The sequence below is a fragment of the Danio aesculapii genome, chromosome 19 (genome assembly GCF_903798145.1).
Source record: "Danio aesculapii chromosome 19, fDanAes4.1, whole genome shotgun sequence".
Lineage (NCBI taxonomy): Eukaryota > Metazoa > Chordata > Actinopteri > Cypriniformes > Danionidae > Danio > Danio aesculapii.
The window spans coordinates 28156103-28174500 of NC_079453.1; the positions used below are offsets into that span (position 1 = coordinate 28156103).

The 18398-nt window shown below is 34.2% G+C and overlaps 1 protein-coding gene across 1 annotated transcript in view; it reads right to left on the minus strand.

Moving 5' to 3' along the window:
- sacm1la (SAC1 like phosphatidylinositide phosphatase a) overlaps positions 1–17456 on the minus strand; it is a 47364-nt gene extending 29908 nt beyond the window's left edge. Inside the window, 2 exon segments of the mRNA XM_056479587.1 lie at positions 1037–1134; positions 17391–17456. Coding sequence (XP_056335562.1) covers positions 1037–1134; positions 17391–17419 — 127 coding nt within the window. The 5' untranslated portion in view covers positions 17420–17456.
- Between the last annotated feature and the right edge of the window lie 942 nt (positions 17457–18398).

Here is an 18398-nt window from a genome sequence, read left to right on the forward strand (position 1 = left end):
TTCAGTTGTAAGCTTAGCAAGCAGTTTTGGAGAATTTCATGTTTCCCCATTCAAACAGAATGTCCAAGCATGCTGCCCGAGAGGCATTTCAAAGATGGACGCCAAGTAAAAGGGACTTTGGCATTAGTACACATACATGTTAATACACGGATGTCAATCAATTCGGTGGGTCAGGAAACTGCACCCCTATGTCACGTTGCGGTGGGCCTCAAAATGGGAGGGATTTAGATCCTATTTTAACACCAGGAAATAAAAAAAGAGACTTATTGTCTTTATATCACCCCAATATGACTGTGGAAACACTATACCTACACACAAACAGCTTACAATAGATGATTTTTATCATAGGTGTCCTTGCCAAATAAATCTAATTTGGACAGCTTCTGTACAATAAAGTTAAATAAATTTTTTCATCTCATGTTGAAAAGATTGTCTAGATGATCATATATGGTGCCGGAATTTACAGAAATGTTTTTTATTTGTTAGCTTGCTTTTGGAAAAATGTAAATATTATTTTTCCATAGTGATTTCAAGTGAAAAATCAAGAAAAAAATAACACATTTTGAAAGAGGGACACCAATATATCTGACATGCTAAAGAGTATCACAATTGTCAACATTTGTCTCTATAAAACCAAACTCTGGTGCAGTTTAAGCATACTGTATTAGTGTTATTCATCTGAATAAGTTTGAATGCTGTCATTCGATGCTGCTGTATAAAAAATGGCTCTCAAACTAATTGAAACAAATGAACAATCTCTGATGCAAGGAGCAACAAAACAAAAAAGACAAGATATTTAGTTTGGTATATTTAGGCTCTGTCAAAAAACGACACTGTAAATGCCAAGTGAATCAGGAATAAATGTATTACCAGTTTTTTTTCGTTCTAGTTTGGACCAATCATTCAGTGCCAAACAAATGTGGATGTACCATAAAACATAATCATAAACTGACATCACAATAGACAGTCCGTGTCGAATACAAAATTAATTGAAATTGGAAATATTTCAACTTAAATCAGTATTATCAAGGTGTACCTGCAAGGGTCATCTCGGTGGACACCCTATCAATGACCAACACGTCATCAGCTCCATCATCACAGGCCTCAATGTAGAACTTCTCAGGTGTGGAATGCCTATCAAGTCAGGAAAGCCAAAGAGACAAGAAAAATCAGTATTTATGTTTATCTTTAACAAATAAACCAACCTCTTCTGATTAAAATGATTGAGAGTGGCGTGTCTTTTCTGAGACTTTCCTAATTGTGCAGGGAAAAATCAAATAAACTTTGTGCTTGTGGCAGTTAGTTGCATTCTAGGAGCAAATACCATAGAGATTATGAGGAATGTGATAAACAGTATTAAGTAAAAGGGATTTAGATTTGAGAAGGAATTGTATATGCATTTCAGTAAGATACTGAATAGTGATAATATCAAGAAGATGAAACGGTGTCAAAAACGTAATAGCTCTAAATTCATCCTCATCTCAGAGCATCTGGAGAGAGACGATTTTCAGCAAACTCATAAATCAGAAGTGAAAAGATTTTCATGTTCGGTTGCACATTTTATTTAAAATACAGTTCATAGTAAACTACAGATCACGTATAGATCCTAAGGCATACATTTACCTCTTATATCTCTTCTTAATGCATAAATGCATGAGAATCTGTTTCAGTAACACGTGTGTCCCACTTTTATAGCAAGATATTTCCTTCCTTACCAAAATGCTGAGCAACCACTTTTTGTGCACCATTTGATGTGTCTGCAACCTGCTGCACTCGCACGGTTAACCTCAGCCCTACTGACAATGACTTTGTAACAGGAATGTGGAATATGAATTTCAAAATTGACTTGCAGTTGTGAAAATCTGGGTTGGACGATAGACAAATGTAACACCCTTTTGCATTCACAGAGCCAATTAATCAGGTCATGCAATAAACACAATAGAGAATCAACATTTGACACATAATTTCTGGAAAGTGTCTAGTTTCTACATGACAACATACAGTCATTAGCCTATGTGTGCAGTAAACTGGGTTTAATGAAAATGTCTCAGCAAACCCAGTGTTTATGGAGCAATAGATTCATGATAACTATTCCATTTTTTGTTTTAACCAGTTTTTTTCTTGGCTGTAAATCCACTGACATGTTTGTGTTATGCTGTCGAAAAGCTATTTATAAAGCCGCCTTTCCACTGCACACGGCATTCGGATGATGCCCCCTTGTGGAAGTCGCACCAAATTTTCAGTTTTGTCGTGCACCATGGGAGAGAAGCTGATTCTCGCGGTGTCGGAAATAAAGGAGTGCAAAAGCAAGAGCCTTTATTCTCCATGCGTTCACAATGCTTGAATGAATGAATGAATACTAGAAACTTGTAGACCTCTAAATATTTTGGAGGGAATGTTAAAACAACAATAAATAAATAATATTTTTTATTACTCATTTATGAATAGAAATGCTTCTTTAATATAGACTATTTTCTGATTGAAAAAAATAAAGAAAAAAACTACTATTTCTCATCTTGTGTGCATGGACCTGCTTGGAGAACCCTGGAATACACCACATCAAGTCGGCTGGTCGCATGCGGTCTAGTCGCAGGAGTTCAAATATTTCAACGTATCCGCAGCTCAAATCGGATCCGAATTTTCCGAATACGGAGATGATCAGAACCCCACCCAACTCCCAGACTACTCTCCTTTGGAAATGAATGACTTCCAGTCTGTTGCTTGTCATTTGTCATGTGCAATGGAAAGGCGGATTAAGACTCAAAGGTTTACTGAAAACCTGCACACACTAGGGCTGCTCGATATGTTGTTTCAGCATCGATATCGCAATGTGTCAATCTGCAATAGTCGCAGTATGTTAAGCAACTTCAAGTGAATTTAAACCATTTGGACACAAGAATATATCTATTTTTTGCCACCATAACAAAGATTAATTGTGTTTAATTATTTATACAATGATGACTATATACTATGTCATTTTACATTTGAATTTCTGTACATCAATTCTGTAAAGGCTGACATTATACTTATACTTCTGCGTCGAGTGATTAGCATGACCCATGGTGCCTGCCTTGCGTGTTACTGTGCATATACTTCTGCGTGCTGTTTGTGTTGCTCTGCTAAAACACTTCTGAAACACTAGCTGGCAGTAGGTTTTTATGTTCCTCTTGGTCAAGTTTTTTTTGCTACAAGTAGCTAAAACTCGCTCATTCAGAGGTGGGAACCAGTGGATGTGCAACAACAATAATCATAAGGTAAACACAAAACAAAAGTTTCCATCTGGAGTTCCTTCACGGGACTCTACACATGTAAACAGTCGCTCCATCGGGTTCTCATCGTTGCCCACGCTCGTCACCTGTACCAAGCTGACCAATGAAAGAGTTTGTGATATGTGTCGTTGCGATGTGTAGTTAAATTGTTTTGAGAGGTGGAACCGCACAAATGCTGCGCCGGACCAAACGCGTGCGCTTGATGCAGAAGTATAAATTAGCCTTTAGACTCCATAAAAACCATAAAGCACTGTTTATTTCACTTGAATCTTTGTTCTATTGTTGTCAACTGTGCTTTAGTTTGTTTTTATTTTGCTTTTTTTTTTTTTATAATTTTGTACAGTTTATGCTAGGGTAGTCCAGATCTGATCACATGATCGGAAATTGGGCCTGATCACGTGGTTTCAGACTTGATCGAAATCGGATGTTACCTCCCGATCAGGACTCGAATATAAAAAGAGACCCGCTAAACGCCACTTCCGCCTAAAACGAGATATTAAAATTTAGTGAATGCTTTAGGCACGTAGTACACCATCAACAGATACATTTGCTTCAAATCATCCAAATCGCAGCGTCAGCCTATTCAGAAATAACAGTTTGTATGCAAAACTCTTTAAACGCCACTTGCCTTTGACAGCAAAAGCCGCTATACACCGAGAACCAATAAGAAGGCGCAAATTGAATCATATGTTTTCAATGTAGCAGCGAGCTGATACGCCGGCTTTTATGAGGAGACTTCCGATTTTTAAAGGCAGAGTTTGATGAACTGGATGAGCCTGTCTGACTGTCAGTGGATGGCAAATGAAAACGTGCCTTACCTCAAAACTCTGTGATTTATAAAAAAAAGAAAACACACTGTACAGTCGGAAGTGTAGCATGCATTCATAACGTGCTTTTGCGCAGCGATGCTACTTTGAATGAGTACAATTTACTGTACATTTTTAATGGCAACACCATTTCACGAAAGACGAAGTTAGGATGCCGTTCTTTTATCCCACATGGATGCTATGAGGATAAACAAGAGACGAAAAAGAGACCAAGACCTTGAGTATGGTAAGAATGAATGAATGACAGCTTCTAAAATTGTCTGAGAGGCATCCCCTTTTTGCCCAGTAGGCTCACCTTGTGATTTATCTGCTACTGTAAGCTATTTTTTAAAAGATAAATATAATGCATAAAACTATACATTTATATTAGCCTACTTCATATTACCTATAACTCTGATAAGCTTTTCATATTAAAGGACAATGCACAGATATTGATGTTTCACAATGTTAAAACTACAATATTTGAATCTACCAAGCTTCGTTTCCAATGTACATTGCTCTACTTGCATTAAATCTAAATCCCAAATATCAGAAATGACATCAGATTGTTAGGATTTAATTAATGTCAGTTTTAATGTTATTAATTAATGCATTGGCTTGACAGATTTCATTCATTCATTCATTTTCCTTCTGCTTTTTTCCTGGTTTATCACAGCAGAATGAACCGCCACTTACTTGACAGATATATTTTTAATCTTAGGTGGTTTGTGTAATGCATTTTATGTTTGGAAAAATAATTTAACTTCATCTTTAGTCATTTTTTTAACTAAATACACTGTCTTGTCCCGGTAGGTGGATCTAGAGGTTTTTTTTTTTTTTTAAAAGCAGAGCTATTTAAATGGTTTTGTAGCAAAAAAAAATCAAATTAGTTAAAAACCAAAGAATTGTCTAAAGTGACATTTATGAAAAAAAAGTTATTTTATTTACTAGATAATAGCTTTATGATTAAATATTAAATGAAACTTCTGACCCTATTTACAGGAGCCTGATAGAAAATGCTCATTTATAAGAAAAGAGGTCTGATGGATTTAGAGGGTTTTGCATCTGAACTCTTCATATGTATATACAGTAAATATATTCTTATAATTTTTTAACACATCTAGATTTATGGCACAGTTAGACCTCTTTCTTGACTTCACACAGAAACAGCAAGGCGTGCGGCATGACATCACTTTGTTCCTGAGACGCTATTGGTTAAATGCTGTAGGACACAGAAGCAGCTTAAAGCAGAAAGCGCGAGTATGTCTGCGGTCTGGAGATATTATAAAGTTGATGACAACAACATTGCCATAGTAAACTGTGAGATACGTAAATGTGGGATTGCCTGCAGGGTATTTTAAGTTGAGGTTCTATTTGTTTTTATATTAGATCATTTTATATTTACTAAATTATGTTATTTATTACTTGATTGTTCAAGCAACCTCACAGAAGTGCTCTGTTGTTGAATGTTAAAATAAGGTGAATTAAATAAAAACAAGCAACATCCTGGATCTGCTATCTTCGCTCTTCTTTATTTTATTTTTTTTATGTATTATAGAAGTATTGGATCGGGTTTCAGTATCGGTAGATACTCAAAATCAAATGACTCGAGCTTGAGGGCAAAAAACCTGATCGGGACATCCTTATTTTATGCAGATGCACTCCCACAACAATAATCCCAAACAATGTCAAATTATGAATTCTTTCAAAATAGAGTCCTCTTGTGAAAATATTCTTATCGCAATATATATCGTAGAAAATTAAATATTGAAATGTCAGAGTTTTCCAATATCGTGCAGCCCTAGCGTGCGCAAACATGCACGCACACACTGAGGGCAAATGACTACGCTAATGCAAATACTTTTGGTATTTAGTGAACATAAACGTCATTTAAATTACTGTAAACAACATGCCTGGGTCTGCTTTGTGAATAAATATATAGATTAAATGTGCCCTATAATGAAAATCTGGGTATACATAGTCGAATAATAGAAGTTCAGTACATGGCCATACCGTCAGCCTCACACACCATTGATTCCTCGTTCTCATGTACATTCGTTGAGTGTAAAACTCCGGTGGACAACAGGAATATCAGAACACAATATAGACTGTTGTGTTGTTTACAGGGCTATTTATTAGCACACCCTCAAGTTTTGCATGTACTTTAGGTCATGTTACATCATTTGAACCTGACGAGCAGCCGCATATTCAGGAGATCAACAGCTAAAACACAAGCTTGATATGTTGCACACATGATCATATAATAATATGCATGCCCCAGTCTGCATTTTGAGATTATAACAATGATAATTTAATTTTTAATAAATTCTTTATTTTTAACTTTAACAAAGTTTATAATAAAGCTACCATTTATGTTGGACTTATTTAAAAAATGCAACAAAGTTAAAGCCAGCCGCACCAGTTTGTTTTCTACACTGTAAAACTCAACAGTCAACTTTATCAAATGAAATGAGTGTAGTTAACTCAAAATTGACTGAAAGTTAATTCTACTCATTTGAAAAGTGTTTTGAACTCAATGTTGAAGATGAGTTAATTAAATATGTCATTACTTCAACTTAAATGGAGTAAGTTCACAGTACTCATATAATTAGTTTTTTTTAACTCAAATGGTTTGTAGCAATCAGTTTTCTCACAAGGTTTGAGTTGCCTTAACTTCTTGGGTTTTACAGTACTCAGTTAGTTTGAGTTCTCTTCATTTATTGGGTTTTACTGTGCCCAAATTGCTTCATTTACTCGAATGGATTAAGTTCACAGTACTCATTGGGATTCAGTTTTTAACTTAAATAGTTTGTTACAATCGGTTTCCTCAAATGGTTTGAGTTACCTTAACTTTTCGGGTTTTACAGTGTATGCGTTACTAATCAACGACTCCCATTGCCATCGCTTTAGAGCCCCTTAGAATGCAAAATGCGGGATATACAGATTATACATGTATTCAGAGCCACCCTAAACAGGCATAAGTTATGTTTAATTGTGTCTTTTGTTCATTCATTGTAAAATTTGCGGGATATGTTTGTAAATTGAGGTAACAAACACATGTGGTCTTTTGAGTATTGTGTTTAATGTACATTTTGTCAAGTTTAATCATAATTTAGCCTATATTTTATTTGCAGTTACTCTGTCGGTTTATATTAGAAACTCACTCACTCCAAAAATAAAATAAACCTCTCCACCACTTAATTAAAAAAATTTAAGAGGGCATCTACTCCGTTTTTCTTTAAATATATACAGTTGAAGTAAGTATTATTAGCCCCCCTGAATTATTAGCCCCCTGTTTATTTTTTTCCCAATTTCTGTTTAACAGAGAGAAGATTATTTCAACACATTTCTAAACATAATAGTTTTAATAACTCATTACTAATAACTGATTTATTTTATCTTTGCCATGATGACAGTAAATAATATTTTACTAGATATTTTTCAAGTCACTTCTTTACAGCTTAAAGTGGCATTTAAAGGCTTAACTAGGTAGAAAAAAAATATTATCGGACATACTGTGAAAATGTCCTTGCTCTGTTACACATCATTTGGGAAATATTTAAAAAAAGAAACAAAATCTAATAGGGCTAATAATTCTGACTTCAACTGTATATATAGTGATTATGAAAGTATGAAGAAATGAAATATAATTATATATATTTTGTTTATTTCAGAGTATATCATGCTGTCTGTGTAAGACAGAGAGCAAGTACTGAGAGCTGTATCAGAGCAGAACTCGTTCATAGTCACGACCGATCCAAATATGGTCAATAGAAACGTTCTGATTCAAGGGGTAATTTATGGGGTAATAATGGGCATATAAAACCATTTCTGGAGATTTTTTTAACTTACCTAAGCCACATACATACTATGTAGATGTTAGAGAGCAATTTAACTTATTGAATCAATGTAATATATGGGCCTTTTAAAGGGATTGTGTTTAATCAAAATTTTTAATTTGCTGTTTGATGAATCCACAGCCGTGCATTAACAGCCAAACTATATCTATAACTATATCTATATATATTTATCTATATCTATATATATATATATATATATATATATATATATATATATATATATATATATATATATATATATATTAATCTATATATATATATATATATATATATATATATATATATATATATATATATATATATATATATATATATATTTGCCTGTGTTTAAGCAGCAAATCATTTTTGACGATCTCTTTATATAAAACATTTAATTCTTTTGAGTGTTTAATATTAAGTTAATAACATTCGCCAAATGACTATTAAGAAAAGTCTTTGAAGTTAAAATAATAATAATTTTAGTTAAAACTTTAATTTAGGTTTTAATAAAAACCTGTGTACACAGAAAAAAATGTCATTATTTTTATATCAGTCACAGTATCTAATGAAAATGTATTTAACCGTCAAGAAAGTTTACAATAATGTCAGACTGCACGCACAATTTGGTTATCTTCCCATAATTCTGTCAGTGAGTCAGAACACAGCAGTATAACTCATATCAGTGTCTGTGTTGATGTAAGGTGTTGGCTGGTGACATTCCACTCAGGTTCACCTCCCTTTCAGTGCTGCAGTTTCAACAATAACAAACAGCACCATTTTAACAAACTTGAACACAAAATATGTCAAATTACCAGATTTCCACACCCTTGCCTTATGAATATATCTGGATATACTGATACAGGATATACAGAAAGAGTAGTATATGATATACCCTTCAAAAAATATAGCAGCAAGACTATATTTTTATAAAAGATTTATGACAAAGTAATGTTTTAATATGTCAAGCCATTTATATTCAATGTAACATGTACTAATATTTATTTTCATAATGTTCATATATTTTCCATCAAATAAAAGTACTTATTAGACACTAGTTATTAATGTTACGGTAATAGTAAATATTTAAACAATATTATATTCTTTATGTACTAGGTCTTATTTCAGTAGTTGCTAGTTAGTATTCACTTGCTATACTAGTTAATAATTTGGTACAAGATTAAGATAATGCTACCTATTATTAATTAACAGAATCTATTAAACAGATAAAGCTTCTTTATTAGACACTAGTACTTAATGATTCAGTACTAATACACTGTAAAACCCAAAAAGTTAAGGTAACTCAAACCGTTTGAGGAAATCGATTTCAACAAACCATTTAAGTTCAAAAACTAACCCTAATGAGTACTGTGAACTTAATCCATTTGAGTAAATAAAGCAATCTGAGTACTGTAAAACCCAATAAGTTAAGGAAACTCAAACCGTTTGTGGAAACCGATTGCTACAAACCATTTGAGTTAAAAAACTAATCTATATGAGTACTGTGAACTTACTCCATTTAAGTTGAAGTAATGAGGTATTTAATTAACTCATCTTCAACACTGAGTTCAAAACTCTTTTCAAATAAGTAGAATTAACTTTAAGTAAATTTTGAGTTAACTACACTCATTTCATTTGATAAAGTTGACTGTTGGGTTTTACATGTATTTATATATGTATTTAATCTAATAAATCTAATAAGATTAATGCATCTAATAAATAACTACAATTACCTGTTAAATATATGTATTTAATAGGTAATTGTAGTTATTTATTAGATGCTATGTATTTATTAGACATGAGTATATGGTAATTACAGGAAACAATTCTTATCTTACTAGTCACAACTGCTTAGTAATGAGTGCTTTAGTTATGACTGAACAGTAATGACTATTAATTTAAAAATCTTACTGGTGACTTTTGGAAAATGTACCAGTATCTACTGAATAACTATTAGTGGCTAAACAATAAGTAATAGTATTTAATAGATAAATACTAGTGTCTAAATAATTAGTTTATCATTATTTGGGAACTAACCATTATCTAATAAATAAATAAATACTAGTTTGTAATAAATAAAAACTATATATATTTATTAGGTATTGGATTACCTTTAATTTGAAAAAGGCTTCTGCCGCTATCAAATATTCTTGTTGCGATTAACTGCTGCAGCTTGTATCATGATCGGTCAAAGCTTGACAATTTTACTGCGGACCGGGGGAGGGGGGGGGGGGAGATAGGGTTGCTTGGCAACCATTAACCAATTTTCTCAGAGAAACAGCTGACAAAACATTGCTGTCACTCTGATACAAGTTTTATTTATGAAAAAAATTACAAAGCACTGCAGTTTTTGGGTGTTCTGTGTTTGTCTGAAATAATCTTACCGAAATGTCTATATTCCATACAAACTGAAGCTGATTGGTCAGTTATTGTCACGTGACTCGTGGGATTCATTCTACTGGGTGCAACTGGTCTAGAAGGCGCGAGCGCCGGTGTTGTGATGAGAAATGTACCCTTGCCTTAAAATGCACCCCCTTCATAGACTTTCATTACCATTCTCAGTCCACATAAAATAAAATAAAAAAACCTAAAGGCCATAATTGATTAAAACATAGGCTAATATGATTATTGTTTTGATGAATCAAGCAAGAACAAGAAGTGAAATGCATTTTAAAACTAGGTTTGCAAATAAATGAAAAATAAAAATATTGACTGAAGTATAGACTGATTTAATGAGCCTGTTTCTAAAATTAGGCATTTTGGTGGGTTTTAAACAAACGAAAAACATAAAATTGTTGTAGTTTTCAACTAAACCACACATCAATTCACTTTAATTAATCTAATCAATGTTTAATTTAAATCAAATCTATTTATTTAATTAAATATACATCTTTTGTAAGGGTTCCATTCATTCACTTCATTAGTTTTTATAACTCTATTATTAATTTTTTAAAATCAATTTAAGGTAATATAAACACATTTTAAAGGGGGTGCGTTTTACGGCAGGGGTGTGTATATTGGCACGACACCGGCAAGTTGGAAACAACGAACTTGCGCAAACTCTAGAAAAGATGCAATATGCGAACGGCCCCTAAAAGGCCGCCGTCGTTTGCGATCTCCAGCAGTTGATCATCTTGCACAACCATGGTGAATTCACCTTATTCATTGACAAATGGGTTGCGGATCCATTCCTAGGCAGTTCGCAGGTCCTTCACTGAGCTTTTCCCCTTAGCAAAGAAACTTTCCAAAGACGTCTGTTTCTTACTCATTTTGCTGCTTGTTAAATGTGGACGCTCAAGTGACCAAGATGTAACAGAGAATACGGTCATTTTTCAAAATCAAAGACTTTTCAAAATAAAAGATCGTTCAGACTCAGATAATAAAATGGAAACAATTAATGATATCATGTGCGGCCCAGTGCCAATTGATCGCCAAGTGGTTGAGGATCACTGCTTTATTGAATATACATACATACATACATATACATATACATTTACATATATATATATATATATATATATATATATATATATATATATATATATATATGTTCAGAGTTAGTAAAAGTTTTCAAGTCTGTAGGCCCACACAAAATCTGTCTGGCTAGTTTTATGCAAAAGTTTGGGCCCCCTCTGTGGCTGCAAAGTAATGTGGTCTTCCTTTGTAATAGAAGGTTGCGGTGGTATGTCTTTCTAGGTTTCTAGAGAAAGATAGATAATGTCATGTTTTTCACACAGAAATACGTAATATAGCAGTCATGAGATGTGTGAAATTAAACTGAAACTGGAAAATAAGTTGTGAAAAAGTTTGTGGTTTTCAAAACTTGTAGTCAGTTAATGCTTATTGATTACAACGAAAAATTTCTTTAAGAGAAGCTGGGGTCACACTGCACTTTTCTCCCCATAGAGTTCAGTGTTTCCTCTAGGATTTTTTCCAGCTGTGGCAGCAGGCCTTTTTTACACAGATCTACTAACTACCTGTGGCGTTATTTCAATGACAAATGTCGTGAGCGCAGTATTAGAAGTCAAGATCGCATCTATGTAATAGCCTATGAGCATGTGGATCTCTTAGCTTGGGCGCCGATTTTTTCTGCTCATGCACAAAACTTCTTGCACGCCCCCTCAAATATAAGCCGCTTTAAGAGCGTGCAGATCTTCTTGTGCGCTCTCAAATAAACGCTGCTGAAGTGCGATTTAGTGCGTTTATGTAGCGAGTATGTCTCCAGCATTTATTAGATTTGCTAGGAATATTTATGAATGTCTCAGATATTACTGCTTCCTGAAGTAAAGTAAAACGGCTATACGTTGTGTTTGCTGGCCTCACGCACCTGTCAGCTGACTAGTCAGCCAGTCAGCACGAAACCTTAAAGGGTTAAACAAAAGACGCACAGCACTACTATGGTTACAGAAAAGTTTGCGCTGTTATAATTAACTTACCTTTTAATACATTTTGGTGCGATTATCACCCGCTATTAAAAAAATAGAATGTTTTGAATGAGAAGCTGTAATGTAGCCATGGCGGGATGAATCTTGGCAGGATGAATCATACGCACATGAATGCGTCAGTCCAGAAACGCAAGTTCGTGCGTCAAGTTTCGCAGTTCACTGTGTTGCAAAGTTAAAGATTGGTGAACTCTGACCAGCGAAATCGCATCACTTGACTGCGTGAGACCAATCGAGGATCAAAACATGACCTCGCTGGACAGAAATGTAAAATATGGACCAATCGCTTGCTTATTTAAATGTCTAATTATATTGTTTAATCCCGCCCCCTTTTGCAGTGCCGTATAACAGAATTTTGCATGCTCAAACTCTAGTGTGACTGCAGCTTGACTCAGTGAACCTTAACAATCCTAACACGGGTGCAACCAATCATGAAAAAGGATATTTAAGATTACTAGTTGATTACTAGTTGTGCTTCTCCTTATTGGGAATTAGGAAGTAGCAACACGTGAAGCTCAAAAGAACTGCCTAATGACCTAAAAACTAACCAACATGAATTCGGAGAAGGATACAAAAAGCTATCTCAAAGGTTTAAAGGCTCTATCTCCACAGACAGAAATATAGTATAGGAAAATGGAAGGCCACAGGAGCAGCTCTTGTGAAGGAAAGATGTGGTAGGCCAAGAAAAATATTTGAAAGGCAAAGTTGAAGAACGGTTAGAATGGTCACAGACAAACCACAGACCTCTAAGCTCCAGCAATGACTTGATGCTGATAATGTCATTGTACATCGTTCCACAGTTCACTCTTGACAAAGAACAGCTCAATGGAAGGTCTTTTCAGCGTTCTGCCAGGTATGCAAAGACTCATCTGGACAAGCCTGAATCATTTTGGAAAAATATACTGTGGAGCGTGGACAGATGAAACTAAGATTGAGTCATTTGGTCACATATGCATTATATGGCAGTAGCTTGCTATGGTGAGGGAGGAGACCGGGAGTAATTAAAACACTCCAACTACTTAAAAAGGAAATAACTGTGCACAATTCTCTGCTTGTGAGTTTGTTTGTCTTTCACTGACAGTAAAGTACATCAGAACCCAGCTAGGAAAAAAATGAAAGCTGTAAACTCTCTCACTTGCTCTCTGTGGCCCCTTTGACCTGCTGGCATGTTCGTGAGGTAACGTTTTATCTCCTCTCTTGGCTGTTATAATTATAACATTACTTGTGGATCCAGACATGAGTGTGTCTGCAGATCGAGTTTTCTCCACTGCGTTGCCATCTATAACGGATCAACTGATTGCCATGGTGGTTTAACATCAGTGTCCATGTCACTGTTCGCTGAATAGCACCAGAGCCGCACTAACCGTTAGAGCCAATCGCAGCCTTTTCTGTTGCACGCGTGACCAATTATAGGCATTTAAGACTTTACACAACAATGCTCAAAAAGCAAGCGGGATAATTTTTTTAAAGCTTACTGTGCATGTACAATACATATATCTGACTGACTGTATGAAAGGGTAAAATTGTATTACAAATAATATATAAATATAAATATATTTATAAATGACACCTTTTAATACAAGAATTTAAAGTAAAATATCAAATTGTTTATGGAAAGCATCGCCATCATTGAGATGCACAGAGATATCGAACTGAAACGAATCAATGTCATGATAATCATAACCGAACCGTGAGACCAGTGTAGGTTCAACCCCCTAGTGGAAAGCACAGGTAATGGAAACCTTGTCAGAGTTGAAGGTCGCATGGATTCCACGCAGTATCAGCTGATTCTTAAGAACAACGTTCAATGCTCAGATTCTTAAGAACAATGAATCAGTCAAAAGACGGAAATTACGACAGAGTTGGATGTTTCAGCAGGACAATGACCCAAAGCACAGTTCCAGATCTACCAAGCAATTCATGCTCAGACAGGACACAATGTTCTAGAATAGCAATTCCAGTGCCCAGACTTGAACATCATCAAAAAAACTGACTGAACTGAAGACATTTTACAAGTTAGAATGATCCAAAATGCCTTCATCAAGAACTCAGAGACTTATCCTTGGCTATAAAAAGCGTCTACAGGTGGTTATTTCAGCAAAAGGTATCATTATTCGGTTGGGGTGCCCAAATTTTGCACCTGTCTGTTTTTGTTATTATTTAAATTGCATTGCATCTGTTGATTAAATTAATGTTATGTCAGAACTGAAATGTTGCTTTTTCCAAAGGATATAAAATACATCCAAACAAATTGCTGCTTTGAAAGGCCTGCAGACTGTGACTTGCGATTAAGATAATTATCAGGGGTGCCCAAACCTTTGCATAAAACTGTATGTTATATGAGAGACTTTCTTTGTGTAAATAAAGTGGACCTAATTGGATTTGCAATGTAAACCTTAAATAAAAGTTTACAATTGTTATTTTCTGTTTCATATTTAAGATTTTAGTTAATATACTCCCAAAATTATTCAGATTGTACAAAACTCTGCAGAAATAGAAAAAAAGTCCACAGATTGTGTCTGGCACTTAGTAAGCATAAGTTAATGATTTGAAATCAACAGTTTGAAATAGCCTCATTATAGTTATGTTTAATTGAATATAAAAAAATAAGAGTGAATTTCATTAGTTATCAACTCCGTTTGATAAAACAATTACAGATTAAAAAAAAAAAAGGTATTAGACATCGTATATTTAATTAACATCCAATAGATTAATAAATGCCTTTGTAGATGTCATTACGTTAGAGCTTATTAGAGATAATTCCTATCCATACTGACAATAATATATAATATAATATATATTTTGATATAAGTTGTTAATGCTTCCAGGTTTAAAAGAGTGTCCTAAAAATGACTGAAGCCACAAAAATGAGAGGGTCCATTAAATGGCATAACATATTTTCGGACGATAAATTTTTGATGGCTGAAAATTTTGGTACATGTCTAATTTCAACACACTTTTAGATTCTCATAGTTGCACATTTCTGCTGTGCGATTGCCTCTTAGATCAATATAGAGTAAAAAAAAAATCCAGAACTTATCACTGTTATTGACATAAATTTTACAGCAATTCGATATAATATTGTTTATCAGCCCAACACTACATTACATTGCTTTTGGTTAAATCAATTGATGTTGTTAAATTAAACCTTGCTGTACAGAGTTAAGGAACAAACTACATATAAACAGACACAGAATTTCAACGTAGGCCAGATTATTAACATATAAAAATGTTAATATTTGAAAAAAAAAAAAAGGCCTATATGAACACACTCTAGGAAAAGACACTCTAAAAGTTTACACAACAAATAATTAATCACTGTATTTAGAAGTGCCCAGGATATCGATACTGTACATGTTCATTATGACATTATATTGAGTTACTGAATTTCAATCATAAAAATTTAAAATTTCAATTTCATATGATTCATTTCAATCTGGAAGTTTTGGTGGCTGCTGTAGCTAATCACTTTTAATCCACACTAGTTCCTCTGGTCTGTCCATGCAATCATCTTCAACGTGAACTGCTAAGCAATTGTTTAGAATCTTGGAGATGCCAGGAAGAAGAGGGTGACTTATTTCATGTATTATGGCAATGCCCAGAGGTCCAATATTTTTGGAGAGAGGTAGATGATAATTTGGTAAAAATATTGCACACCCTGTATGACTTTGGCCCATGTTTATATGGTATCTCTAAAAACACATTAATAAAGCTGAATCACAGTGATATAGAGCTTTATCATATCAGGTGAAAAAAATTGTGATTCTGGGAAATCTAGAAGACTTCCTATCAATGAATTTTTCAGTCTACATAGAAGGACTGACATTTCCTTTTAACAAATGAAGAAAATTATTGCATTTTTGGGACCCACAATGTTAGCAAACATGTAAAGAGACAAAATAATAATGGCTATTGAAAACAACCCTAATTAATTAACTTATTTATTGACTATGCATTTTTTATTGGTTTATTTACTAATTTACATTTATTAGTTAATATGCATAGACATTTACATGACATTATTGATTAGGCATGGGATGATAACCATTTTCAAGGTTTACTGCGGTTTGGAAAAGTCTTTCTGTTATACCGTTCCTAGGGTATATTTAAGGTTTTTTTTGCAACTATTTAATTTAGTTTTTTAGGGCAACAGTATCTCCAGCTGAAAAGGACCCTTCACATCAAAAGCAACTGCTCCAAAATATTTTAAATGTTTCTTAAAATAAAACATACCATGTTCAATGGGGGAAACGTTTTTGTTTTTTACCCAGCCATTTAAAAACAACATATTTTTGAGCAGTAATTACAATACCATGATATTTTTATCCAAGGTTATGATACCGTCAGAATATTATACCGGCCCATGCCTATTATTGATTACTTTTAATGATGCGTTAATGTTCTGTATTTGATATTCATGTGCATTATTTGCAAATAATTAAAACACTTAAAAGTTGCAAATCACTGAAAGATTAAGCAATAGAGACTAAACAAGTGGCCAACTAATAAGTACTAAATTAAATAGATGTCTTTAAAAACAAGTGGTAGTACCATGAAAACAGATACAATAATTGTTAATATATTAAAGTTTAAGCAGGTTTGCACCGAGGCTTAATAGTATAAAACTGCAGAATGAAAACAGCTCACAGTTCTTCAGCTGACCTCAGCATCCTAACACAATCAGTCAACACTCATGCCTACATACACTGAGTAAACACAGAGCAGACTCTTATTGTAAATCAGTGATCTGTCTAAAACCTTGCTTATACTGTCAAGCTAAAGTATAAAGTCTCTTGTTCGAGGGTTTTGCATTCGTCTAGACGGGCAGATCACTGGGTTTTGATACACAGCCAAGCTGAAGAGTCTCTGGACGGCTTAAACCAATGCAGTAACACACAAATGCCCTGTACAGACAACTACAGTGGGTGACAGCGCAGACAGACGCCGCCATTCATCGGGCTGCCCTTCGTTAAAGCGAAACGGAGCTATGTGTGCGTTAATTTATGTCGTTGCGTTTGAATAAAAGTTTCAACTTACAGGTTGAACCTCTCGAAGGCGTTCGCCATCTTCACTTCCGGGTTTGGTCAATCCGACGTGACGTATCTATGGGCGTGGCAAAAAGAAGGTGTTGCTTCCGGTTGACGCGTCATTGTGCAGGTTACTCACGTGGGCCGTAAACTTATTTGGAGGAACCGGAGGAACAGATCCAGTTGAAGATGGAGGTCTCAATGTTCTTGACTTTAGCACTGCTAATTGTGTATTTAAAAACAAATAGATGAAGAATTACCTGAATTCTAATGGCCAAATTTGAAGCATCATCCCTGAATTAGTTTTTGACCAGGTGGGGGGTTAAACTTTTTTCCAAGATGTAATTTTGATATAAACAAGGTTCCGATTAAACGTTCCTCTTTTCATAATCAGGTATGCTTACTATGGATGCTTATTTGTAAGCATAATTTTTCTCCACAAAATCAGTAATATGGAACAACAAATGTATAACCTTAAAAAATAAATCCTTATTTTATAGAAGCTGGTACAATAATGATATTATATTGCTGAGACTACATTATATTATATTACTGTTATTCAAAAAATGTGCAACTTTTTAATTATTGTGAATTTCTCAACTATTACAAGATCCCCGTAACTGCTAAACCGTACTGCTTTGAGTATCAGCTCTTATCTGGTGATTTATCCTCTGAATCCAATCTTTTACATACTAATCAGTTAAGTATCAATGGTGAGTATCAAGTATCAATTTAATAACTGTTACATAAAAAGTTATGCAGAACTACATTGTTCCCTAAATGCAAATCTTTTTGGAATTCCTTATTTGAGCAGACTGAGTGGAAAAAGTTTGGAACGTACCTAGTAAATACTGTCTCACCAATAAAGTTAAAGAAGTGACGTATAAACTAATAGATTTAATTTATCCAGTGAAACAAGTTGTTAAAAATTTTTTTAGAGACATGGAATCTGTGCACTTTTTGTGAATTAGAGGAGGAATCGATAAAACACCTGTTTTTTTGAATGTACATATACCCA